The sequence below is a fragment of the Salmo salar genome, chromosome 09 (genome assembly GCF_965601325.2).
Source record: "Salmo salar chromosome 09, fSalSal1, whole genome shotgun sequence".
NCBI classification, from domain to species: Eukaryota; Metazoa; Chordata; class Actinopteri; order Salmoniformes; family Salmonidae; genus Salmo; species Salmo salar.
In genome coordinates this window covers 74,281,155-74,306,758 of record NC_138299.1, presented here as the reverse complement: position 1 = coordinate 74,306,758, position 25,604 = coordinate 74,281,155, and the positions used below count along the sequence as shown (strand labels likewise).

Genomic DNA, 25,604 nt, shown 5'->3' with positions numbered 1-25,604 from the left:
CTTCGTTAGCCGCCGGGAGAATACATTTGTGTATCCTAGGCCGGGAGAGGCAATCGAGGAGAGAAGTAAACTCCGTCCACCTTAAGGTGAGGTGAGGACAGACTTTGGTCTAATTGAGAATCTCCCAGAGAAATTCAGTTTCTAATTCAATGGATTGACGTGCCACCTTGTCCCGGGCCTGCTGTTTTCGACCCTCTCTCTCTACCGCACCTGCTGTCTCTAACTCTGAATGATCTGCTATGAAAAGCCAACTGGCATTTACTCCTGAGGAGCTGACCTGTTGCACTCTCTATAACAGCTGTGATTATTATTTGACCCTGCTGGTCATCTATGAGCGTTTGAACATCTTGGCCATGTACTGTTATACTCTCCACCCGGCACAGCCAGAAGAGGACTGGCCACCCCTCAGAGCCTGGTTCCACTCTAGGTTTCTTCCTAGGGAGTTTTTCCTAGCCACCATGCTTCTACATCTGCATTGCTTGCTGTTTGGGGTTTTAGGCTGGGTTTCTGTATAGCACTTTGTGACATCGGCTGACGTAAAAAGGGCTTTAGAAATAAATTTGATCGTTGTGGTCAATACATTTAAGTTCAAACAATCTAGGGATTGGTATGTCAACTGAAAATCAGGCTACCACAGGCCCCAGCAGCACATGACAGATTTTGAAATAGAATATTAACTATAAGAACATGTTCCTGATTGTTGAGACACTGAGCCTTGTGTTAGCTGTGGACATACAGCATAATGCCTCGACATGTCAACAGATACATTTACAGCATGACCTCAGTGAGATGCAGAACGCCAAAACTCAAACTTGGCTGTGCCTCATTTGTCTTTCCGGGCACCCTTAGAGCCCATGTGGAAGCTGGAGATGTGGTTTAGAGAGGACTATGTGGAGACTACACCACCACATACACTCAAAGGGAAATCAAACACTTTTATTAAAACAAATGCATTTAAAAAGAACATAATGGTCAAATGTACACAACGGCTACACAGCAAGGTTTAGGGTGACTTCCACCGACTGACAAATGCAACGAATCAACTTTCTCTACCATTGATGCACATGCCCCAAATTGTTTATTTAATGACAATTGATTTTAGAAAATACAAGGGCTGAACTCTGTTTTAACATCTTTGTGTTTGATGAAAACTTAGCCAGTGGAGATAATCATCATTGCAATTGAGCCTAGACCTAAAAGCATAGTCTAATAATATGATAAACAATATTAAAGCATACAATATTAAAACATGATGACCTTAGGGCTCTATTCAAGCTGTAAAGCTGAAGCATTACAGATTCTGCGATAGAAATGTAAAGGTCATTTCCAATTGAGCCGACATATGCAGCGTTTACCATGAATGAGGTCTCTGCTAAAGCAGGAACATTGCCTTTAAATTTGAATCACGCTGTTAAGATGAACTTCCGCGATGCGGATTGAATAGAGCCCTTAGGGTTGCATAATTCCAGTAACTTTCTCCAAATTCCCTCGGTTTTCCAGAAATCCTGGTCGGAAGATTCCTGCAATTAGAAGTGGATAAGCAGGAAATCTGGGAATCCTCTACCTGGGATTTCTGGAAAACCTGAGACTTTTGGGAAAGTTACCGTAATTTTGCAAGCCTATGTAGACTACTAGGCAATCTGAAATGACGGGGTTCCCTTGTCTCTTCCTCCAGGCGAGGTTATGTGTAGTAAAAGAAACATATACACCCAGAAATAACATAAAGTCGGATACAACAACTGTGTAACAAATGGCAATAACACTGTAACATAAATAGAAAAGTTAAAAAGTAACCCAAGGTAAACAATTGAGTTTCACTGTAGAAATCTTAAAGGTGGCGAAGTGAGGGGAGGGTCTAGGGCTATGGATGTCATGACGACAAAGGCAAACTCTACCAGCTGTAGTTCAGGGGGGTTATTGGGTGGTATTTGGGTTAGGAGGGCTGAAGGTAGAGGGGGGTTGGTTTAGGAGGGCAGTGGCAGTTCTTGTCTGGTCCATTATTTTCGTTTGCTCTTGGTGTCAGTGGTCTGGAACACGCTGGAGGCAGACATAAGGTTCTCGATGTACTGACCCAGAACCTGGTTCTCAGACTTCAACTTCAGGTTCTCCTCCTTCACCGCGTCCACACGCGACGACAGGTCTGACAACAACAATGATTTAAGGAATTGCAACAACTAACATTATTAACCGCTGCTTTCATCTGTCTGCAAACATCCAGCTGTCTCACCTTCTAGAGTGTGCTGAAGCTCCAACACCTGGTTTATAAGCCTAGTCTTTTCTTCCAGCTCAGCCTGATTCTCCATTTCACCTACAACACACACAACGCATTTCTATTACAAACATGTCCACAGGAAACAAATGCTGTTGACATCGCACATTTCACAGAAGTATGTGAAGCAAGCCTTAGGCTCTTACCATCCCCGTCGGAGCTCATGGCGAAGTACTCGTCTTCCTTTTTGGAATGCAGGGCTGCGACTTACAGGGTCACTGGAAGGGGACAAACATTTTGAAGGAATAGGATTTTAGGCAAGGGTCAATGGCCCCTGACTGACCTGTTCAACTCTTATGTATACTGAACAAAAATATAAAAACGCAATGATTTCAAAGATTTTACAGTTCATAAGGAAATCAGTCAATTGAAATAAATTCATTAGGCCCTAATCTATGGATTTCACATGACTGGGAATACAGATATGCATCTGTTGGTCACAGGTACCTTAAAAACAAGGTAGGGGCGTGGATCAGAAAACCAGTCAGTATCTGGTGTGACTACCATTTGCTTCATGCAGTACAACACACCCCCTTAAAATAGAGTTGATCAGGCTATTGATTGTAGCCTGTGGAAAGTTATCCCACTCCTCTTCATTGGTCGTGCGAAGTTGCTGGATATTGGCGGGAACTGGAACACGCTGTCGTACACGTCGATCCAGAGCATCCCAAACATGCTCAATGGGTGACATGTCTGAGTATGCAGGCCATGAAATAACTGACATTTTCAGCTTTCAGGAATTGTGTACAGATCGTTGAAACATGGGGCCGTGCATTATCATGCTGAAACATGAGGTGATGGCGGCAGATCAATGGCACGACAATGGCCCTCAGGATCTCGTCACGCATCTCTGTGCATTCAAATTTTACATCAAACACAATTGCATTTTTTGGCCATGGCTTATGCTTGCCCATACCATAATAACGCCACCCCCAACATGGGGCACTCTGTTCACAACGTTGACATGAGCAAACCCCTCACAATGCCATACACGCAGGTCTGCGGTTGCAATGGCGGTTGGACATAGTGCCAAATTCTCTAAAACAACGTTAAAGGCGGTTTATGGTAGAGAAATTAACATTCAATTCTCTGGCAACAGCTCTGGTGGACATTCCTGTAGTCAGCAATGCAAATTGCACACTCCCTCAAAACCTGTGGCATTGTGTTGTGTGACAAAACTGGACATTTTAGAGTGGCCTTTTATTGTACCCAGCACAAGGTGCACCTGTGTAATGATCATGCTGTATAATCAGCTTCTTGATATGCCACACCTGTCAGGTGGATGGATTATCTTGGCAGAGGAGAAATGCTCACTAACAGGGATGTAAACAAATTTGTGCGTTTGGAACATTTGAGCTCTTTTATTTCAGCTCATGAAACCAAACTATACATGTTGCATTTAGATTTTGTTAAGAAAAGTAGAGGTTTGTGACGTAGCGTCTGACTGTGTGGACTGATTAACAGTTTTACGACTGACTTGCTGTAAATTATTCAATACAATCAATGCAACGGTCTCTACTGGTAGACTTACATTTGTTAAGTCTACCAGTAGACTGCTCCATTCAATTTGCAGCCAAGTGGTACACTTCCATTGTGAATAAGTTAGTTTTTGGCTATATTTCATTTCAGCTACTTTAAAAAGGAGCAATCTGGAATTGCTACATCAGTTTTTGGACTTCTAAAATTAATGATATAGCTATACCCATTCATTCTTGGATGGTCAGTACTTAATCTGATCATTCCTTGCATAGCTCCGTCTGAATATGAGTGGTTACATTTCTCCAGACCAAGTTCAGCTTTTTAATAAAACAGTGGCGGGGTTCTGCTTTGTTTAAATCGTAATCTTTTTTTTTTACAGATACACTGGTTGACAAGATTATCACTCTAACCCTAGTTGAGCATAGATTTAGCATGCTATGTAATTTAACCAGCTAGCTAGCTAACGTTAGCTAAAAATAAAAATGGTCTGCCCGTAATCACAACCTAGAAACACTTGTCCACCCAAAATCTAACATTATTGTTATACACGTTGACTTACGAATCGGGTAGCCACCGGTAATGTTATAAATTATGTTATTCTACCAGTGTCCAGGCCAAAAAATTTGCACCTAAATTAGCAGACTGTTTAGCTAATCTTGCTAGCTATGCCGACAGAGGCCAGCTGGCGAAACAAACCCTGACCGGCCTGTCTTATTTGCTACCCAGAACAATACTTTCTACAAAGACATTAAAACAACACAAGTCGAAATTGACAGATAATATTAAAATGACTTACCCTCAAAGACAAAAAAAAACAAATATGCAATGTTGTGCTGAAATGGGAAAACGTCAGAAAAAATGTCAGCAATCCTGCCAGCAGCTGTTCAAGGTAATTTAGGTGTCAAGCGCCTCTTCGTGAGATGTTCCTCGTGTGTCCGCTAGAGGGGTGTAAGACTGATTATTGTATCCAGAGCCATAATTTACCTACAGGAGATACTAACGTATTTATGACATTGATTGTGGACATTATTGCGAGCTCCTTTGAAACAATGTTGCAGCTGGTCAATGACATCGCATTTTGTTGTAGACAGTTTTAAGACAAGTAAAAGCGTGGTCAAAAGCTTTTTTTTAAGATTTCTATTTTATTTTGGAGTTGCACAGGGGTATACCACAAAACAGAAATGCAACCACCATAGCATTTTCTCCATATTTATTCCTAATGCTTTTGCATCATAGAAACCATTTGGAGAATGGAGACTATGGATGCTTCTCAGCACAGACAAGCAGAGTAAGTTAATGTAGCTATTCATTACAGATTCTCCAGTACTTTTGTATACTTTTTAGCCAATAGTTCTGAAAATTGCCTACTACGTCACATTTGAGCAGATATGTGCACCATGTCATTGCTCTCTCTCTGCTGTGTCCACTGAGCTGTTGGGCCCGCTCTGCAACCTCATTGGAGAACGCTGGACAGGCGTCGTCTAGCTGTCACCTGTGAGAGCAAAATTATGATAGAATACTGTTATTGCATCAAATGGTTGTTTTATGGCATAGAATAGGGTTCTTAGAACACTCATATGTGTGTTGTCTCCTGAGTTGGGCCTCTGGGGCTTAATGCTGACAGTGGATTTACCAGGCCTTTGGTGATAAAACCTAAAGACCGCATTCCATAGCATGAGTTGGTGTTTGTTTACTGGGAGGTACCAGGGTTGAGATGGCTCGGGTATGGATAATTATGAGAGGACAAAAGCTGAAGAACATACGCACATCCAGGTACCTTCCACAGGTGCTGGAGTTGTAGACAAACTCATGGAAAACAGAAAGGAAAACGCTGCACACTGTAGCTCATGCTCCTAGGTTATATTTATTTATAATAACGTTTCGACCCTAAGGTCTTCATCAGGCATCCATATCCCAGGTCGGGGTGGAAGGTCCTATATATAGTGGCAGTACTCAGTTACATCACTTCCTGAAACAACAGGTAAACAATGTATAACAGTTTCACAATACCACAATTCAGTGTATCAAAATATATGATCATACACAGGGAATGTGATCCATATTTACAGGAATATACATAAAAAACAAATCCTAATTGAATATTCTAAATACATTTTGACATAAAAACAGTTTCAAGTCAAACTCCTCATTAAGGCCAAGAGACAGTGTTCAGCCTGTGGATCCAGGATGATTCCCTTTGAAGAAGTTCTCTCTCAATGTCCCCTCCGTGACATCTTGACCATTTCTATTCCAATGTATCTCAGAGAACTAATAGGATGTCCAGCTTGTGCAAAATGAGCAGAAACCGGATTTTTTGTCTCACCTGTCCGTATATTGCTGCGTTCTTCACTGATCCGTGTCTTAAGGCTTCTACAGTGAGGGAAAAAAGTATTTGATCCCCTGCTGATTTTGTACGTTTGTCCACTGACAAAGAAATGATCAGTCTATAATTTTAATGGTAGGTTTATTTGAACAGTGAGAGACAGAATAACAACAAAAAAATCCAGAAAAACGCATGTCAAAAATGTTATAAATTGAATTGCATTGAATTGCAATCAAGTGTATTGATGACGTCGTCCCCACAGTGACAGTACGTACATACCCAAACCAGACACCATGGATTACAGGCAACATCCGCACTGAGCTAAAAGCTAGGAGCTGCCACTTTCTAGGAGCGGGACAATAACCCGGAAACTTCTAAGAAATCCCGCTATGCCCTCCGACGAACCATCAAACAGGCAAAGCTTCAATACAGGACTAAGATCAAATTGTACTACACCGGCTCTGATGCTCGTCGGATGTGGCAGGGCTTGCAAACCATTACAGATTACAAAGAGAAGCACAGCCGAGAGCTGCCCAGTGACACGAGCCTACCAGACGAGCTAAACTACTTCTATGCTCGCTTCGAGGCAAATAACACAGAAACATGCATGACAGCACCAGCTAATCCGGAAGACTGTGTGATCACGCTCTCCGCAGCCGATGTGAGTAAGACCTTTAAACAGGTCAACATTCACAAGGCCGCAGGGCCAGACCGATTACCAGGACGTGTACTGCGAGCTTGCGCTGACCAACTGGCAAGTGTCTTCACTGACATTTTCAACCTCTCCCTGTCCGAGTCTGTAATACCAGCATGTTTTAAGCAGACCACCATAGTGCCTGTCCCCAAGAACACCAAGGTAACCTGCCTAAATGACTACCGACCCATAGCACTCACATCTGTAGCCATGAAGTGCTTTGAAAGGCTGGTCATGGCTCACATCAACACAATTATCCCAGAAACCCTAGACCCACTCCAATTTGCATACCGCCCCAACAGATCCACAGATGATGCAGTCTCTATTGCACTCCACACTGCCCTTTCCCACCTGGACAAAAGGAACACCTATGTAAGAATGCTATTCATTGACTACAGCTCAGTGTTCAACACCATAGTGCCCTCAAAGCTCATCAATAAGCTAAGGACCCTGGGACTAAACACCTCCCTCTGCAACTGGATCCTGGACTTCCTGACGGGCCGCCACCAGGTGTTAAGGGCACACACACACATCTGAGCACACACACATCTGCCACGCTGATCCTCAACACAGGGGCCCCTCAGGGGTGTGTGCTCAGTCCCCTCCTGTACTCCCTGTTCACTTATGACTGCACTGCCAGGCATGACTCCAACACCATCATTAAGTTTGGCAATGACACAACAGTGGTAGGCCTGATCACCGACAACGACGAGACAGCCTATAGGGAGGAGGTCAGAGACCTGGCCGTGTGGTGCCAGGACAACAACCTCTCCCTCAACGTGATCAAGACAAAGGAGATGATTGTGGACTACAGGAAAAAGAGGACCAAGCATGCCCCCCATTCTCATCGACGGGGCCGCAGTGAAGCAGGTTGAGAGCTTCAAGTTCCTTGGTGTCCACATCACCAACAAACTAACATGGTCCAAGCACACCAAGACAGTTGTGAAGAGGGCACGACAAAACCTATTCCCCCTCAGGAGACTTGGCATGGGTCCTCAGATCCTCAAAAGGTTCTACAGCTGCACCATCGAGAGCATCCTGACTGGTTGCATCACTGCCTGGTATTGCAACTGCTCGGCCTCTGACCGCAAGGCACTACAGAGGGTACTGCGAACGGCTCGGTACATCAATGGGGCCAAGCTTCCTGCCATCCAGGACCTCTATGCCAGGCGGTGTCAGAGGAAGGCCCTAAAAATTGTCAAAGACTCATGCCACCCTAGTCATAGACTTCTCTATGCTACCGCACGGCATGCGGTACCGGAGCGCCAAGTCTAGGTCCAAGAGGCTTCTAAACATCTTCTACCCCCCAAGCCATGAGACTCCTTAACACCCAATCAAATGGCTACCCAGACTATTTGCATTGCGCCCCCCCCCCCTCTTTTACACCACTGCTACTCTCTGTTGTTATCACCTATTCATAGTCACTTTAATAACTCTACCTACATGTACATATTATCTCAACTAACCGGTGCCCCCGCACATTGACTCTGTACCGGTACCCACCTGTATAGTCTCGCTATTGTAATTTTACTGCTGCTCTTTAATAACTTGTTACTTTTATTCCTTATCCATATATTTTTTTAAACTAATAATTTTAGAGTTCTTACTGTGCCCGGAATGTTCTCTCAAACTCTGGTGGTCCAGTGACAAATGGGCGGCATGACCTCGTGTGTCATTCTCGCCAGCCACACCCCTCTCGCCAGGTATCCTGAGGAACATGTGCCAACAACACTTCAATCTTATGAACTCAACATTATATTTACACAAGGGTACATGGTTCTGTTCCCATAAGCATTGTCATAGATATCCGTGTAGTCTGCCATATGGCAATGCTAAGTCTCACTTGAAAAAAGAAAGGCGATCCGCACACTCTAGGAGCTCAAATATGTATGTCCAACGTTTCGACAGACAAGCTATCTTCATCTTACCCTGATGAAGACAGAAGTGTTCCACTCCGCTAGCCAGCACCTCGCCTAAATAGGTGTGCGTTTCTTTCACCTCTTGATAACGCTAAGTCTCACTCATGAAGGCCTGAAGGTAGTTTGTTTACCCATTTGTAAGGCAGAAAACAAAGACACAGCAGCCAGCAGGAGGGGTATTTCTGTAGTCATGATTTTGTTAATAACTCCAGGTTGGTTTGCATAACTTCCTTAGGGAAAGTCAAATTACACCTATTGTCCACAAGTATGTTCCTGTATTATGAATAACCCAGAGCTGAGTTTCTAAAACGCGCCCACAGTTGTTAGTTGTTATGGAAGCCCACTCTTCGGGCGAGTGAGGCAGCAGTAGCGACACAAGAATGGCCCGCTGGACGACACCATGAATTCAAATGCTGTGTTTTTAAATAAAGTATTAAATTGGATTGTAACGCAAAGAAGTCACGTGCGTCAATACGCATTCAACAATTGTTGACGTGCTTTAAATTTTGTCGTGTGCCATACAGAATTAGTGAGACTTCAACCATAGGCCAACTCTATCACACAATTGTTACTTTTAGAAAATAGATTTTTATTTATAGTTAGTGTGCTGATACAGTAGCTTAACGTTGTTTTAAGGGAATATCGGAAGCAACGTCTTAATCTGATATGCACGCCCCCACCCTCAACCATCCCATTGGTTCCTGCATGAACTCACCCCATTTTCAAAAATCTTGCCACGCGAAAAGCTAGCTATTCACTGGTGCAAGTGGGAACACTTCAGGCTGAAGAGTAAGTTTCACACATCCCCATACACTAGCACACAGTGTCGCCCTCACCTACTGTGTACCGGAGTCCTCCTATGACTAGCTAGCTAGCACACAGTGTCCTTCGCTCATGCCTGCATAACACCTGCCCTCACCGTCGTTAAGAGAACTGCTGGAAAACAGTGACCGCAACAGGTGGGGGCGAAGGACACTGTCTACCGGTTGCCCCCGCCAGCTACTCTGGTACACAGCAGATGGGAGGCGGCACTGCGTGTGTTACAGGTCCCAGTTTTGGGACTGGTGCAGTAGATAATAGTTCCTGTAACACAGGATAAATGATGAAACAGGAGAACATAGCTTCTCTTTCAAAGGTTCTCTCAATTATCTTATTCAACATTCTCTTAAGTGCAAATCATCTTTTTCTTTCTTTTGTTTTTCTTTAGTGTATTTAAGTCTCATAAATCCCTGACTTATTACTTCAATACACATATCAAACATATACATTTACACCTAAGAAATATTGAACTCCAATCCATTTCACATCCTCATTCTTTACATGTTACCCCAAAAACATGTATTCTTAATCACCTGTTTAGGTTATAATTATGTATTTGACTGTTGCCCACTATAGCCCCATGGGTGACTAAAACATGAAAGCCTTTAAAGACTGGTGTAAGTCATTAGAAGTTACTTTATACCCATGCTCAAAATATATTCACCCAGTGTAAGAAGGGCTAATAGAAAGACAAGACTATTGCAAATTACATTAATGCTAATTATTAGAAAATGATTGAACAAGTTAGCACTATACTAACCGAAGCTAGCAACCAACTGACCAGAGCTAGCAAACAGCTAACCGGAGCTAGCAACTTTTCTAACATTTACAGTACAACAATTACAAAGTTCTTAAACATCACAGCTACAACATTACATTCTCTAAACCTTAAGGATAATGTTAGGCGTGTCCTTTTCCAAATGGGTTCCCTCTAGATCAAAGGAATGCACCGCCATCATTTCATTTCGCAATCGACATGCGTTTTCTGTCTAATACAATTAACGTTACTATGTTATTCAAAACCATTACATTCACTTCAATAGGCAAGTTACAAAACTATATTGTGGTATTCGGTGTATTTTTTAACTTTACTGACCTGTAACACAGGATAAATGATGAAACAGGAGAACATGGCTTTTCTTTCAAAGTGCAGGGTTGCATATAGTCCCAGTGCGAAGGAAACGCGTCTTACTGCCCCCTACTGGACAACAGTAGTATAAATGCATCGCAATGGCAAGACCGTACACTTTGTGTGCGTCACACGTGCTAACTAGCAAGTGACACCTAGTGCTAGCTAGCTCGTTAGCTGTGTACCGGAGTCCTTATCTCCTACCTGCCGTCGCTAAAGAATTGCGGAAAATAGTGCCCCACAGGTGGGGCGAAAGACACCGTTGTTGCCATCGCCTTCTCTGTGGGGTTTATCGGCAGTTGGCATCCAATGTTATGGTACCTACTGTACTGGAGCGCCCCCACCTCCCGCCTGTCCTAGCTATAAAAGTGTAAAGAGGGGTTCCTGCAGATGCAGGAATGCCCTAAATTGCAGGCCGCAATTGCATCCTTCTTGCGTGTTGACACAATTCCTAGCTGCTGGCACCTGAGGAATTGAAGAGTTGAACCATAGGGTGCGTGCGTTAAGCAAAAGTTGTCAGCTTATCCTAGAAATGTCACTCTGTGATTTGGATCAGAACAGCAAACAAAACAAAGGGTGCATTTATCAAATACAGTGACAATAATCAGCCTGGTCTCATAGACTAGATGTAACATGGAAAATGAAAATCCGAGACACTCAAATTAGTATGATATGCTACCTTTAGTATGGTTACATAATACAGAAGGTTAATTAAGGCAACAACAAAAGGAGGTTGGATGGGTTGGCGTATAAAGTGAACATCTTGCAACCCAAGGTTGCTTGTTCGAATCTCTTCACAGACAATTTTAGCTAATTTGCAACTACTTGGCCACCTAGATAACATTAGCCACAATTGTAATTTGTAACATTTCATACGAATTGTAATTTGTAACATATCATACTCAATGAATGATGGACATTCACAAATGTAATACCATACCAAACGTAACATATCGTACTGATTTTAGCATTGCGGACTTTCGTTTACTATGTTATGTCAACCCCTGAGTCCAGGTTGCAATAATGCATGGCTTGTAGACTCAAATGTGTAGTTCTATTGAGCCAATTTGGAGCAATGGAGACTCTTGAACTCCAGTGAACAATTCTAATGAGTGTGTGTGTCCAGTCCCTTTTGATGAGGACGACCAGCTTCACTGGTTCTGTACAGTCACGTTTCCTCCTTCGATCGCTTTGAAGGAAACTTTACACAAGGAGAAAATAATGGGAAGGGCAAGTTCTTCTTTTTCAATGGCAGGCATGACAGAAAAGCATACACAGTACATTCAAGTGTGAAAAGTCTTAAAAACCCTTCTTTAATCAGTCTCCTCCCCTTCATCTACACTGATTGAAGTTGATTTAACATCAACTTCAGTGACATCACTAAGGGATCACAGCTTTCACCTGGTCAGTCTATGTCATGGAAAGAGCAGGTGTTCCTAATGTTTTGTACAGTCAGTGTACATCATGCATATTTAGACAGTGAAGTACTCCAGCATTTGGGATTTGAGATCAAATGTTTGATATGAGGCGACAGACTGTCACCTTTTATTTGAGGGTATTTTCATACATATCTGTTTTACCATTTAGAAATGAAAGCACTTAATGTATCAGTTTTAACAAGGTAACAAAAGTAGGGTGAATTTACAGATATATCCAACATATTAGCCCAACAAATGACACATTTCCTAAACCACTGAAAAAGGACACATATTTTCAGTTTGGTAAACTGGGACACCATTATTATAGTCCTAATTATTTTATTTATTTAACTAGGCAAGTCAGTTAAGAACAAAATAAATGCCTTGTTCAGGGGAAGAACAACACATTTTTACCTTGTCAGCTCAGGGATTTGATCCAGCAACCTCTTGCATACTGGCCCAATGCTCTAACCACTAGCTTACCTACAGCCCCAAACTATACCCCAATGATAATTCAATTCACACTGTGGTGTATATTATCATCTTAAAGATTTCAGAAAATGTATAATGTGTTGGATAATGTGTTGGAGCTAATGTGTTGGATAGATATCGGAAGAGGTTACAGAAGACGGAAATGTAAACGGTGTCCCACTTTTTCTGAATTCACCCTACTATAGTTCTGTTTGGTGCCATTGTACTCTGGAATACACATGTCAATTAATCAGTGGTATTAGAAGAGCCAGAGCCCTGCCTTAAGTACAGCGGGTCCCTAATGTAAATTGGATCTCTTCTCTCAATTAGAAAATACTATAAGACTGTCTTACTTTAGCTGCTCCATGTTGACCCACTTCAGCTACTCCATGCTGTTCTACTTTAGCTGCTCCATGCTTTCCCACTTTAGCTGCTCCATGCTGTCCCACTTTAGCTGCTCCATGTTGTCCCACTTCAGCTACTCCATGCTGTCCCACTTTAGCTACTCCATGCTGTCCCACTTTAGCTACTCCATGCTGTCCCACTTTAGCTACTCCATGCTGTCCCACTTTAGCTGCTCCATGCTGTCCCTCTTTAGCTGTTCCATGTTGTCCTACTTCAGCTACTCCATGCTGTTCTACTTGAGCTGCTCCATGTTGTTCTACTTTAGCTACTCCATGCTGTCCCACTTTAGCTACTCCATGCTGTTCTACTTGAGCTGCTCCATGTTGTTCTACTTTAGCTACTCCATGCTGTCCCACTTTAGCTGCTCCATGCTGTTCTACTTTAGCTACTCCATGCTGTCCCACTTTAGCTGCTCCATGTTGTTCTACTTTAGCTACTCCATGCTGTCCCACTTTAGCTGCTCCATGTTGTTCTACTTTAGCTACTCCATGCTGTCCCACTTTAGCTGCTCCATGCTGTTCTACTTTAGTTGCTCCATGTTGTTCTACTTTAGCTAGTTATGGTTGGTAAAGCAAAAAAATTGCATTATTTATGACAGTTTTATAACCTTAACTTCGAAACAGAAAAAAAGCTGTCACTGATCTTACCATGTGCTTACCGGCGAGCTTCCTGTTTAAAGCTTGCTTTAACCCACGAAATGATGTGACACCAATGAAGTGATGTGATTTTGATCATGTGGTTTCTCTGCAACGGTCTAATAAGAAATAAACTCGTCATGATTAAGCTGTCCCAGTTTATATGACGTCACACTTTTTAAGAATTCACCCTGTGTTCAAATACATGAAGTTATTCATGTAATTAATTGACCTTTGTTGACAATAGTTGAGTGGTCACAGGGTATTTAAAAACGCTTCTTAGCATTTGCACACGAAGGACAACGTCACGGGAGAAGGAAGTACAATGATGTCTATTTGTGTCCGGCAGAGAAGGGGTTAACCTCTACGGGATCGGTGTCCCTCCACCAGGACAGTTGAGCTAACGTGCGCTAATGTGATTAGCATGACGTTGTAAGTAACAACAACATTTCCCAGGACATAGACATGTCTTATATGGACAGAAAGCTTAAATTCTTGTTAATCTAACTGCACTGTCCAATTTACAGTAGCTATTACAGTGAAAAAATACAATTTTATTGTTTGAGGAAAGTGCACAACAAACTTTTCACGGCAACTGGTTTGATACATTCACCTCTGAAGGTAAATAATGTACTTACATACAGTAATCTTGCTCTGATTTGTCATCCTGAGGGTCCCAGAGATAAAATGTAGCATAGTTTTGTTTGATAAAATTAATTCTTAAATTCAAATGTAGGAAATGGGTTCTAAAGTTTCAACCCCTGCTGTTTCTGTTACCGGCAGTTAGATTTGGGAATGTCATTTTAGGCAAAAATTGGGGAAAAAAGGGTCCGATCCTTATTATACCAGCGCAGGGTCGTTGTTCTGGGCATGCTGCAGTTGGCCTGTGTGGCGTTGTGTGCGGGTTCATTGACTTGTTCTTTCATGCAAAAACACCAACCTCAGTGAAACTCGAGCACCTCTGTGGACTGGTTTGGTGAACAATATGAGTGTTCTTTCATCTAAACAATTTAAATGATTTGTCAAATATAGAGTACAACACTTGACTTGTTTACTTTTGTGGTGACTCTTTGCTTCCCAAAGGAAAAACACAGTATTGGTAAGTGATCAAGGTGGCATTGGCTTGAGGCTACAATTGTCTGACTGAATGCCAAAGGTGACACAATGTTCAATCATCTAATAACATGGTTTGACCCTCGCCAGGTTTATCCTGCCTTAGTGTGCCCCTGTGTTTCCATGGTGATGGTGTCAGGCTAGGCATGCCTAACGTTGACCAATGGCGAGAATGACAACGAGGTGTTCCACCATCACAACAACCCTGAAGTGGTAATACCATGACCCTAACAGCTCCCACAAATGATCAACACAACAATAGTTTAACTCGCACTTCTCTTTAACTCCCCCATCCCACAGATAAAAGAACATGTCGACCTGAAATGACATACACTGCGTTGAAATGTTCAGGATGCTTTATTGCAAGGTTACACATAACATTTGTAATGTAATCCATAAACCATTGCAAGGCTTTACTCCCTTGTTTTGTTCCCAGTAGTTCTTTCCTGAAGTGATCAGTCTCGTTAAAATAAACGGTGTCTTTCTCAAACAGATACCTTTGTATCAAATAGGCCAAATAAAATGAACAGAAAAAAAATAATTGATTAACCTGAAATGACAAATTAACTACACAGAGCACTAACAGAACACATAAAAATATATATTTAAAGCAGTGAAGACCACATGTAAGCAAAACAAGAGTGCAAGGCAATTGATAAAGCCTACCATTTTTCCCCCCTTGCCTAGTTCTATAGACCAAACTAAGGGCAACAGGTCGGAGAGAGTGAAAATCTTTTAATTGAACTGTATCCTGAGAAAAGGCTATCTAAGCCCACAGTACTTTAGCGCAGCTAATTGTTGTGTTTTCCTAGCCACTGTGCTTCTACACCTGCATTGCTTGCTGTTTGGGGTTTTAGGCTGGGTTTCTGTACAGCACTTTGTGACATCAGCTGATGTAAGAAGGGCTTTATAAATCAATTTGATTGATTGTGTTGACATAATGTGGGGTGGCATCTGTGCTCTACTGGCTAAAAACTGTAATTATACGACAAGACTTCCTGGTAATCTGACATACAGTACATAAACACCAACCGTCTTCATTAGAGGGTAATTATACGACAAGACTTCCTGGTAATCTGACATACAGTACATAAACACCAACCGTCTTCATTAGAGGGTAATTTCACTGGTGGGGTTTCTTTGCAACTGTCCCATGTTCAAAGAAGCAGGTCTATTAGCTAAGGTTCAACGGCAACAATACAGGTGATCAATCTCCTCACCACTACTTTTGACACATTTTACAGGCTTGTTGTAAAGATAAAGATACCCCGGCATCGATAGCAGTTGTCATCATTTCTTTGCCAAAGCAGATTATGAAGAGGGAATGATGACGAGTCTTGCCCCACATTATCACTGAACTCATCAGGCGGAGTGGTTAGTGCAGCATCACACCGTGCTGCACTCACAGTACTGAACATTTATCTGATGTTATACCACACATATTTCTCACAAACACACGTAAAACATTGCACCACAGAACCAGCTGTGATCCAAACGCACAAAGCAATGGTGACGGTAGTGAAGGCATTTGGGATGACATCATAGGGTAGAAAACATGTTACAGTTAGAAAAGATTTAAGATACATGGTATTTTTTGTATATTGTAATAGTTGTTTTATAGACATTACTTATGCAAGACATGCTACAGAAGATCATAACTTTGCTTAAGAAAACTGTTGTATATTGTGGGACTTGCGTAGGGGCACAATTATAAACCCGATGGATGGGTATTTTGGTACAGAAACACCCGAGTGATGTGTACTGATATTGCCTGCTGTATACTATGAGGTGTGTGTGTGTGTGTAAATTGAATATGTTGTACATCAATCTGGCCAACAGTTTTCTAGCTCAAACACAGTTCAGTGGAACCAGTCAACAAGATTCACTTCAGACAAGTTCCTTTTTATCCTTAGCTTTCCCATGTCACTGAGATGTTTACCATATGATGACAGTGCTAACACCGTCAGGACTACCTCCTAACACAGAATGTGTGTGTGGTAACACACGGTCAAGGTGGAGCACAGGAGGTGAGTGAAATGTGTGTTGACAAAGACTGAGGGCATCTGAACTCTTGTAATATGATGACATCACCCCATCTCTCAGGTGACCAAACATCCACTTAAATAATAAAAAGGTGCTTAACTGTTGGGGGGGGAATCTACCCTGATATTGGAAGTAGAGGAATCTACCCTGATTCCTATATCTCCCCACAACCTTCCTCTCTCGCTCCCCCCAATGCTCTCTCTCAGCACATACAGGCCCAGCTCGCCTTCTCGCCCTCGTCCCTTCCCCTCGTCAGGGTCACCGTGTCCCCCCCGGGTGGCTGGCTCAGTATCAGTGGCTTCTGGGACTTCAGCTTGTGGGCTACCGTCATGAAAATGGCCTCCACGTGATCACTGTTTCCCCGGGTACCATGGCTACCGTCACCATGGCCGTCGCTGCTGGGGTTCTTGGCAGATGTCTCGAACAAGGGCATGGAGTGGGCGTCAGCAAACTGCTGGGCCAAGTCTGTGCCCACCTGGACAGAGTTCTGCAGGTCACACTTGTTCCCAACCAGGATCCTCGGGACTTCCTGGCCCAGGGCGTGCTGCTTACACTCCTCGATCCAGGCCGGGAGGCTGCGGAAGCTGGCGGCGCTGGTCACGTCGTACACGAACACCACAGCATGCACGTTGCGGTAGTAGTGCTGCACCATGCTCTTACGGAAACGCTCCTGACCCGCCGTGTCCCATAGCTGGACCTGGAAGGGAAAAGAGAGGGAGGGGAAAGAGTCAAATAAACACACTCTGAACAGCTTCTTTATTGAATGTTGTCAGTCTCCAAGGAACTGAAATACAGTACCTAGATAGACCTTATATTCACTGTGAGTTTGCCAGAGGATGAACTGAACTGTAATATGTATGATTCTGCAGAGGGCAGTCAGCGCACCAGACAGATTGCTTTCTCTTCTGCCACTGCCCTTGAGATGATCAAAGACAAGAGACGTTTGAAATTGATTCCACAACAACTCCAACGTGGATGAGGTAGACTGCATTTACATGTCAATTGTTTCCAGGTTGTGCTGTTTTGTAACAACCCAAACAATAATTTCACTTGTTTTATGTAATCTATCTATTCACCTTGATGTTCTCGCCGTCAATCTCGATAAGTTTCTCCCGAAAGTCCACCCCGATCGTGGCCTCGGTTTTCTCCGGAAACTTGCCCGCACAGAATTGGTAGGTGAGGCAGGTCTTGCCCACACCGGAGTCCCCAATCACGATGATCTTGAAAATCCGCGTCCGTGGTGGCGGAAGATGAGACGAGACAGTGAGCGAACTAGTGAATTCCGTCGACGACTCCACACTTGCCATATTAATTGGTTATTGATTATCGAGGATATGCTAGCAAACTACAGTAGCTGCCTAGCTAACGTTAACCCACAGAGCTGTTATGGCTTGCAAAACCGCGCCTTCGCCAATGCTAGCTGGATGGGCTGTCAAAATGAGACAAGCAATCTCGCCCAATACAAATGGAATTGGACATTCGTGACAAATCTGTAACCTCCAAATATAAACATGTGCATTAGTTTTGTACTAACACTCTCAGGTTGCTAGCTTAAGCATCCTTCTAACTCCTTCCCCACATTTGAAGCCACGTACAACGTTGACAGACAACCCAACTCTCGCGAGAGGTAACCAAGAACATGAAAGACGCTATGGATTGGATCAGATTCGACACGAGGGTCGTTGCTTCCAACTTCAGTTCGTGTCCCAGCTCCACACCTAGCCCAGTCAAAACACTCAAATAACCATTACATGGGAATATCACAGAAGTGAACTACAGTACTAAATCTCTTCCAAATACAATTTGAATGAAATATGAATAGGTATTCAGATGTTTGATAATATCTCGAACGTGTGTCAGCACTTTAAAATCCTGTTAATGTTTCAGAAAGTGGCTTTTAACCTTTACCTAAAACAAACAAGGGTTAGTGGTGCGCCTTACCAAAGTCCACTTCAGTAGTGAAAAAAGGCATCAACATGTCCGTGAGTACTCATTCCCTCCTATTACAATTTGTTAAAATGTTGTAGGTGACAACATTATCTTTATTGTCATGACTGTTTAAAGTTCGCACATTTCCGCTCTGTCCTGCTCGTTTTATTGAAGTTAAGCTGCAGTGCCTTTTTGAGCCATGTAAACGTGTGTTTGTAACATTCTTATCTATAGACAGTCAGTAACCAACTAGACATATTCATGTACAGCGTACAGTACTTCATATAAACTTTCATGTCCCAGTTGATTGATGATTTCTTTGCATAACATGAGGCATGGTATTACACTTGTAATAACTCTATGGCCCACAGGATCCTATAACTATGGAACTAGAGCCCTCTCCCCCAGGGTTGGAGGCTGAGTATCGAACCATCTTTACCGCAGGCTCCCTGGTCTTCCTACAGGAACTGGTCTCAACATTTGATGAAGAGGTTGACAAGGTAGGTCACAAAGCACTAATACATTGTTCCATACATTGTTCTAAATATATTTGTTTTCTCTAGGCCTACTTGTTGACAAATATACAGTATATCAACCTCGTCTAATACAGTATGTGTCTTTCTGTCATATAAGATCCTGAGGCTTAGAATCTCCAGGAAGACCCACCTGGACCTGTCAGGTGACCTGCCAGGGTTCTGTGAGGTCACAGCCCCCGTAAGAAGCGACCCTACCTGGAGGGTCCGTCCAGTCCCCCAGAGGCTGCAGAGGAGACATGTGGATGTGGGGGACCTGGCCCCCTGTGACACCCAGCGCTTCATTCAGGCCCTCAGCTCCCCTGCACAGGGCCTACAGGTATACAATGGGGCCTGCAGGTAAAGGATATTCAGGGGTCGATTTAGCCAATTAGCCTTGTTTGAGACATTGTTGAATGTAACATACAAGTAACATTGTTGAATGCAGAAACAGTCATGTATGAACCCAGTCTAGAATGTTGCTACAAGGCAAGGGATGTTGGATATAAGGATGCTTTGATATAAAAGTTAAAAGACGTATAAATCAGGTGATTCTGGATCTGTTGGTGGGCCGAGCATTCCAGAAAAGCCCTCTTCACTATGTAGACGACTGTTGTTTTTCTCTTGCAGATTGATTTTGATGATGGAAACTGCCCGACGTACCACAACCAGATAAAAGGCATTTATAATGTTTACCGGGCGGTGCATAATCAATTTCCCAGTGAGTTTATATCCACTCTATTACCCATTACTCACGGTTGGCTCAGTCCAGGGCAGGAAGCGTTTTGTTGGCACACATCATCTGAATCTAAACGTATCTAGATACAGTCTATCTTGATTGTTTAACTGGACTTTATAACATCTTATATTTTAATCACAAACCCTGCATTAGTCTACTTTATAACTTTCTACCATGTTTAAGTAGATCTACAGATCAGAATATTGTATGAAGACCTGCATTATTATTAATGTATACGCCCAACTATTACTGTCCTCCAACAGATGCCCCCAAGATATCCCAGGCTCCTGTTCTGATGCTCCGCCCTAGAGCCTGGAACATGGTGGAACACAACATGATGGTATTGAGTTCCAACTTCAACACTCTGATGTCCAAATTCATCTCAATACCTCACTTTACATGCATACAACGTCTGGATTGGCTGAAAGTGTAGAGCCATCCATATGATCATGTTATGTCTACAACCATCATCAGGGGTGCATCTTTGGTTTTAGAAGTGGGGGAGGACATTTTATATATATATATATGTGTGTATATATAAAAACAGAAAAACACTCAGAAAGCCTACCCGATCGCTCGGAAGCATCCGCATGGTCTTAAAGCACACCGTTGCCCCTTTTGTATCACATTCCAATGACATGCCCCACCCCCCCATTCCCAGTGAAAGTTGACCCCTGACCATCACCTTATTTTTGTGTGGATGATATTTCAGCAGCGCTGATGCATTTGTGTGTATGCAGGTTAAAGGCAAAGAGGTGCCAGGGCCGCTGTGTGACTTCGGCTTCCTCATGTTCCACTGTGGCAAGCTGTTGTTTGACAGCGAGAGTGGGCCATTTTTCTACCTCTCCAAAGTAAGGCTATGGTAGATAGCTGTGCTGTTATTGGCTGTTAGAATAGCAAATAGGATTGACACGATCTGGTATAAAAATTTAAAAAAACTCTCCACTACTCTCTCTTTTCCTCACCACCATCGCTGCATGTTAGGTCGAGAGCTACCTGGAGGCGAGACTTTGGAACAACATATTCCTCTGGACAGAGCAGAAGGTTTGTAGCATGCCAACATGGTAAAGGTGTGAAACGCTTTAGAACAGCATGCTTGCTATTTGATTGCTTCTCTGATATACAGTAAATTACTGATCATAAGTAACATTGAATGCAAGTGTGTGTGTGTGTGTGTGTGTGTGTGTGTGTGTGTGTTGTATCCTCTAGCTGGGCCTGCCTGTGGGCAGCATAAAGGCAACCGTGCTGATAGAGAACGTGCTGTCAGCATTTGAGATGGAGGAGATTCTGTATGAGCTTAAGGATCACTCCGCTGGACTCAACTGTGGGATCTGGGATTACTCCGCCTCCTTTGTCAACAAGTTCGGTGAGTGACTTCAATCACTCAGTCATATCCTGTCTTTTCCATGGAAACTAAGGGTTTTTATGGGTCTACAAAATGTATCTGTTCTGTTAATGTTGGAGAAGACAGCTTTCAACTTTCAACCATGTTGTTTTTTGGATTGGGACTATTCTGGCCCAAACAGCTCAGTTTAACCTTATTATAAAACTGATTGCAGCAACTGTCTAAACATGGGTAATCCCTGGGTATATCTTGATACATCACTGGACTACTAGTTTACAAAAGGTCATCTAATGGTCATATTATTGTCTGCCAGGTCACCGAGGGGCCTTCCTGCTCCCTGACCGCAGTAAGTATGTCAACATGGAGAAGCTGTTCTTGCGGAGCTACATGGACCTGCTGGTCCAGATATGTCACCGTAGAGGAGCACTGGCTACTGGGGGTATGGCAGCCCTGCTGCTGCCTCAGGACAGGGACAGTGCCCCCTATAGAGCAGCCTTGGCCAACGTCACCAGGCAAGGACCTATTCTACACAGTCATCTATACGTCATCTGATATATCTACTTAAAGTACAGTACCAGTCAAAAGTTTGGGCACACCTACTCCTTCCATAGGTTTTCTTTATTTTTACTATTTTCTACATTGTAGAATAATAGTGAAATCATCAAAACAACAAAAAAGTGTTAAACATATCAAAATATATATATTCTTCAAAGTAGCCACCCTTTGCCTTGATGACAGCTTTGCACACTCTTGGCATTCTCTCAACCATCTTCATGAGGTAGCCACCTGGAATGCATTTCAATTAATGTGTGCCTTGTTAAAAGTTAATTTGTGGAATTTCTTTGTTTCTTAATGTGTTTCAGCCAATCAGTTGTGTTGTGACAAGGTAGGGGTGGTATACAGAAGATAGCACTATTTGGTAAAAGACCAAGTCCATATTATGGCAAGAACAGCTAAAATAAGCAAAGAGAAACGACAGTCCATCATTACTTTAAGACATGAAGGTCTGTCAATCTGGAAAATTTCAATGACTTTGAAAGTTTCTTCAAGTGCAGTCGCAAAAACCATCAAGCGCTATGATGAAACTGGCTCTTATGAGGACTGCCACAGGTAAGGAAGACCCAGAGTTGCTGCAGAGGATAAGTTAGTTACCAACCTCAGAAATGGCAGCCCAAATAAATTCTTCAGAGTTCAAGTAACGGACACATCTCAACATCAACTGTTCAGAGACTGCGTGAATCAGGCCTTCATGGTCAAATTTCTGCAAAGAACCACTACTAAAGGACACCAATAATAAGAAGAGACTTGCTTGGGCCAAGAAACACGAGCAATGGACATTAGACCGGTGGAAATCTGTCCTTTGGTCTGATGAGTCCAAATTGTAGATTTTTGGTTCCAACCGCCTTGTCTTTGTGAGACGCAGAGTAGGTGAACGGATGACATCCGCGTGTGTGGTTCCCACCGTGAAGCATGGATGAGGTGAGGGGGTGCTTTTCTGTTGACACTTTCAGTGATTTATTTAGAATTCAAGGTACACTTAACCAGCATGGCTACCACATTATTCTGCAGCGATAGCCATCCCATCTAGTTTGCGCTTTGTAGGATTATCAGTTGTTTTTCAACAGGACAATGACCCAACACACCTCCAGGCTGTGTAAGGGTTATTTCACCAAGAAGGAGAGTGATGGAGTGCTGCATCAGATGACCTGACCTCACCCGAATTGAGATGGTTTGGGATGAGTTGGACCGCAGAGTGAAGGAAAAGCAGCCAACAAGTTCTCAGCATATGTGGGAACTCCTTCAAGGCTGTTGGAAAAGCATTCCAGGTGAAACTGGTTGAGAGAATGCCAAGAGTGTGCAAAGCTGTCATCAATGCAAAGGGTGGCTACTTTGAAGAGTATAAAATATACTTTTTTGGTTACTACATGATTCCAAATGTTTTTTTCATAGTTTTGATGTCTTCACTATTATTCTGCAAGGTTGAAAATAGTAAAAATAAAGAAAAACCCTTGAATGAGTAGGCGTGTCCTAACTTCTGACTGGTACTGTATCAATTTATTGCTTATTTGATCCTGATCTGTCCTGTGTTTTTGGTCATGTTACACAACAGCAGTGACGACTGATTGCTCGATTATGATTTCACTGGGCTCCAATTGCACCATTCAGCTCTAAATTTGTTTCTCCCTTTCTCATATTTCAGACTGAAGTTACTGGAGATCAAAGCTGGTGTTGATGGCTTCATGGTGTATGATCTGGGCTTGATAGAGCCCATGCAGAAAGTAAGTCCTTGATGTAGGAATTGTTGAGCTATACCTTTCAAGGAACTGCTATCTTCTCAGTAAGCATTTCACTGTTAGTCTACACCTGTTGTTTACGAAGAAGGTGACAAATAACATTGGATTTGTCACTCTCCCCACCTTTCTGTGTCACTCTCTTCTCAGCTCTTCCAGCTGCATTCTCAGGGTGACAACCAGATGCACCAGCTTAGAGATGACCTCACGGTTACCCCCGACGACCTGCTCTGTATGCCAGCGGTCAGTTCCTCAATAACGTTGTGCTACTGTATATTTATACTACACTATGCATCTCTCTGGAATACCATTCCACATCTTGTGTACTGAACTGCTATAAACGTTCTTCTAGGGTGGAGTAACCCTGTACGGCTTGAAGTATAACATCGCTGTAGGAATCCTGTTCATAGATGCTTGGCTCAAAGGTGAGAATTCAAGAGTATGCATCATAATGAACCAGCATCCTTAATGGAGGTTTGGGATGGATATGTGATTGAGTAATGTTGATGTAATGCTCCATGGGTCTCCCCTAGGCAAAGGTCACTTCTTCTACAGGGGACAGGTGGAGGATTCTGCAACTGCAGAAATCTCCAGATCCCAGGTAGGTTCACTTTAGTTTAGGTCATCCTGTGCCGCACTTCCCATTGCAAAAACGTGAGAGTCCAGGGTCCATTTCATGAGATGTCTGTGTGGTGTTTTGTGTCCAGGTGTGGCAGTGGATCCGCCATCAGACACAGCTGGAGGATGATAGCAGGGTGGTGACCCGGGGTCTGGTCACAAAGCTGACCCAGGAGGTCATGGGGGAGCTGAAGGTCGTCACACGCTGTCACACTGTCAGGTAGGAGTAGGATAAGAGCACAAGGTTGCCAAGATAACTCAAAATTCAAACATTCTGCGTTTCTAGAAGTTTATTTTGTCTCTGCACTCCTCACTCTCTTTTGAGCCTCCAATTCTTCCACCCTTCTAGGACTTTCTTCTGACTCTTCCTCTCTCCCCCCCCCCCCCAGGGAGGAACAGAGGTTGTTGACAGCTGCAGCCATGTTCCTGGAGGTTGTCCAGAAGAGAGATTTCCCAGAGTTCCTCACCACCTACCTCAACTTGGACCACACCTTCCTCAGCTCTCAAGCAAAAAGGCATGAGGGTGGGGTAGTAGGGGACGTGCCCAGACCAAAACTCTGAAAGCCCTGTCCAACGTAGCATGGTATTTACACCCCTCATAGTATCTACGGTGAGCATGTGAGGCAGCGTGAGCGATAGTGTTCCTCTTCAAGACCCTTCAAATCATTTTGTGTTTCTTGACAATCCTTGACAAATGGCAATCCTTGAATAAAATACAAACTTCTGCAGGAAAAATGCCATCAGGAAATAGCTTTTTATTCAACTTTAGTTATTGATAACTCCTCGTTGTGTTAGGAGTGGTCTGTGTGCAGAACTCAGTATGATTGACAAACGCCTTTTTCAAAATAAAAGATGGATTGGTAACATTGGATGAGCCGATAACATTTGACCAATAAACAGAAATAAATCCCCAAAACAAACCCCAGTAACTGTAGAGTGTCAGTGTGTTTTTGCTGTATCAGGAAGTGGTTTCATGGGACTTTCACATGGGTAAAACTAGGAAGGAAAATACAGAGCGGAAAAGGAAAACAGAAATCTGCACATTTGTCAGTCATACAGCACTCCAGGTGAGCATTGAGCTCTGTGTCTCTGCATTCAGATCAGTCGTGTCCTGTTCCCTCCTGGAGGCCATGCCGGGACCTCTACCGCTGCACAACCTTGTGGCCGAGCAGAGGACTGCTTGAGCTCAGTAGCTGATTCACCGAGTGCATCGCCGCTACGCCTCCCCTGGGAAACAAGTGATGTCTCCTTTTAAAAAGTTCCACCTTTTCATTTTTGGCACATGCCAGCTCACAGGTAGATACCACAATCCTCCATCCCCACCACTACTACTACAATTTATATTCTTTCAATTTTTGCAAATGTTTTAAATTCTTTGTTTTTAATATATAAATTACCTTTAAAAACGTGAGAAGCAGATGCACATACAGGAGAAACACAGGCGTGAAAACAC

The 25,604-nt window shown here is 43.1% G+C and overlaps 3 protein-coding genes across 9 annotated transcripts in view; 1 reads left to right on the top strand and 2 right to left on the bottom strand.

The window, feature by feature from the left end:
* The window catches only part of ugl (ureidoglycolate lyase), a 46,370-nt gene extending 20,846 nt beyond the window's left edge, over positions 1-25,524 (top strand). For 2 of the 6 annotated variants that reach the window (XM_045723907.2, XM_082955897.1), the window contains 14 exons: positions 19,018-19,146; positions 19,280-19,498; positions 19,789-19,879; positions 20,161-20,237; positions 20,638-20,748; positions 20,882-20,941; positions 21,107-21,263; positions 21,556-21,754; positions 23,443-23,521; positions 23,684-23,776; positions 23,886-23,958; positions 24,067-24,134; positions 24,241-24,371; positions 24,541-25,080. In XM_045723907.2, the coding sequence (XP_045579863.1) occupies positions 19,018-19,146; positions 19,280-19,498; positions 19,789-19,879; positions 20,161-20,237; positions 20,638-20,748; positions 20,882-20,941; positions 21,107-21,263; positions 21,556-21,754; positions 23,443-23,521; positions 23,684-23,776; positions 23,886-23,958; positions 24,067-24,134; positions 24,241-24,371; positions 24,541-24,712 (1,659 nt within the window). In that variant the 3' untranslated portion in view covers positions 24,713-25,080. Of the gene's footprint in view, positions 1-17,605; positions 17,698-18,420; positions 18,700-19,017; positions 19,147-19,279; positions 19,499-19,788; positions 19,880-20,160; positions 20,238-20,637; positions 20,749-20,881; positions 20,942-21,106; positions 21,264-21,555; positions 21,755-23,442; positions 23,522-23,683; positions 23,777-23,885; positions 23,959-24,066; positions 24,135-24,240; positions 24,372-24,540; positions 25,081-25,250 lie in introns of those variants that run through there. The other 4 variants (XM_045723906.2, XM_045723905.2, XM_014212338.3 and 1 more) reach the window with 4 other exon arrangements.
* On the bottom strand, positions 1,598-10,672 carry LOC106611775 (short coiled-coil protein B). 2 transcript variants are annotated; one of them, XM_014212334.3, is made up of 4 exons: positions 4,545-4,678; positions 2,416-2,487; positions 2,228-2,308; positions 1,598-2,140 (listed from the first exon to the last, which is right to left on the bottom strand). In XM_014212334.3, the coding sequence occupies exons 2-4, from the start codon at positions 2,432-2,434 to the stop codon at positions 1,998-2,000; spliced, it is 243 nt and encodes an 80-aa protein (XP_014067809.1). In that variant the 5' UTR covers positions 2,435-2,487; positions 4,545-4,678; the 3' UTR covers positions 1,598-1,997. The 2 variants fall into 2 exon arrangements, with proteins under 2 accessions (XP_014067809.1, XP_082812025.1); XM_082955899.1 differs by lacking the exon at positions 4,545-4,678 and adding an exon at positions 10,600-10,672 and having other exon boundaries at positions 1,717-2,140.
* On the bottom strand, positions 16,645-18,290 carry rab33ba (RAB33B, member RAS oncogene family a). Its single transcript, XM_014212339.3, has 2 exons — positions 17,794-18,290; positions 16,645-17,414 (listed from the first exon to the last, which is right to left on the bottom strand). The coding sequence occupies exons 1-2, from the start codon at positions 18,022-18,024 to the stop codon at positions 16,920-16,922; spliced, it is 726 nt and encodes a 241-aa protein (XP_014067814.1). The 5' UTR covers positions 18,025-18,290; the 3' UTR covers positions 16,645-16,919.
* Positions 25,525-25,604: the final 80 nt, after the last annotated feature.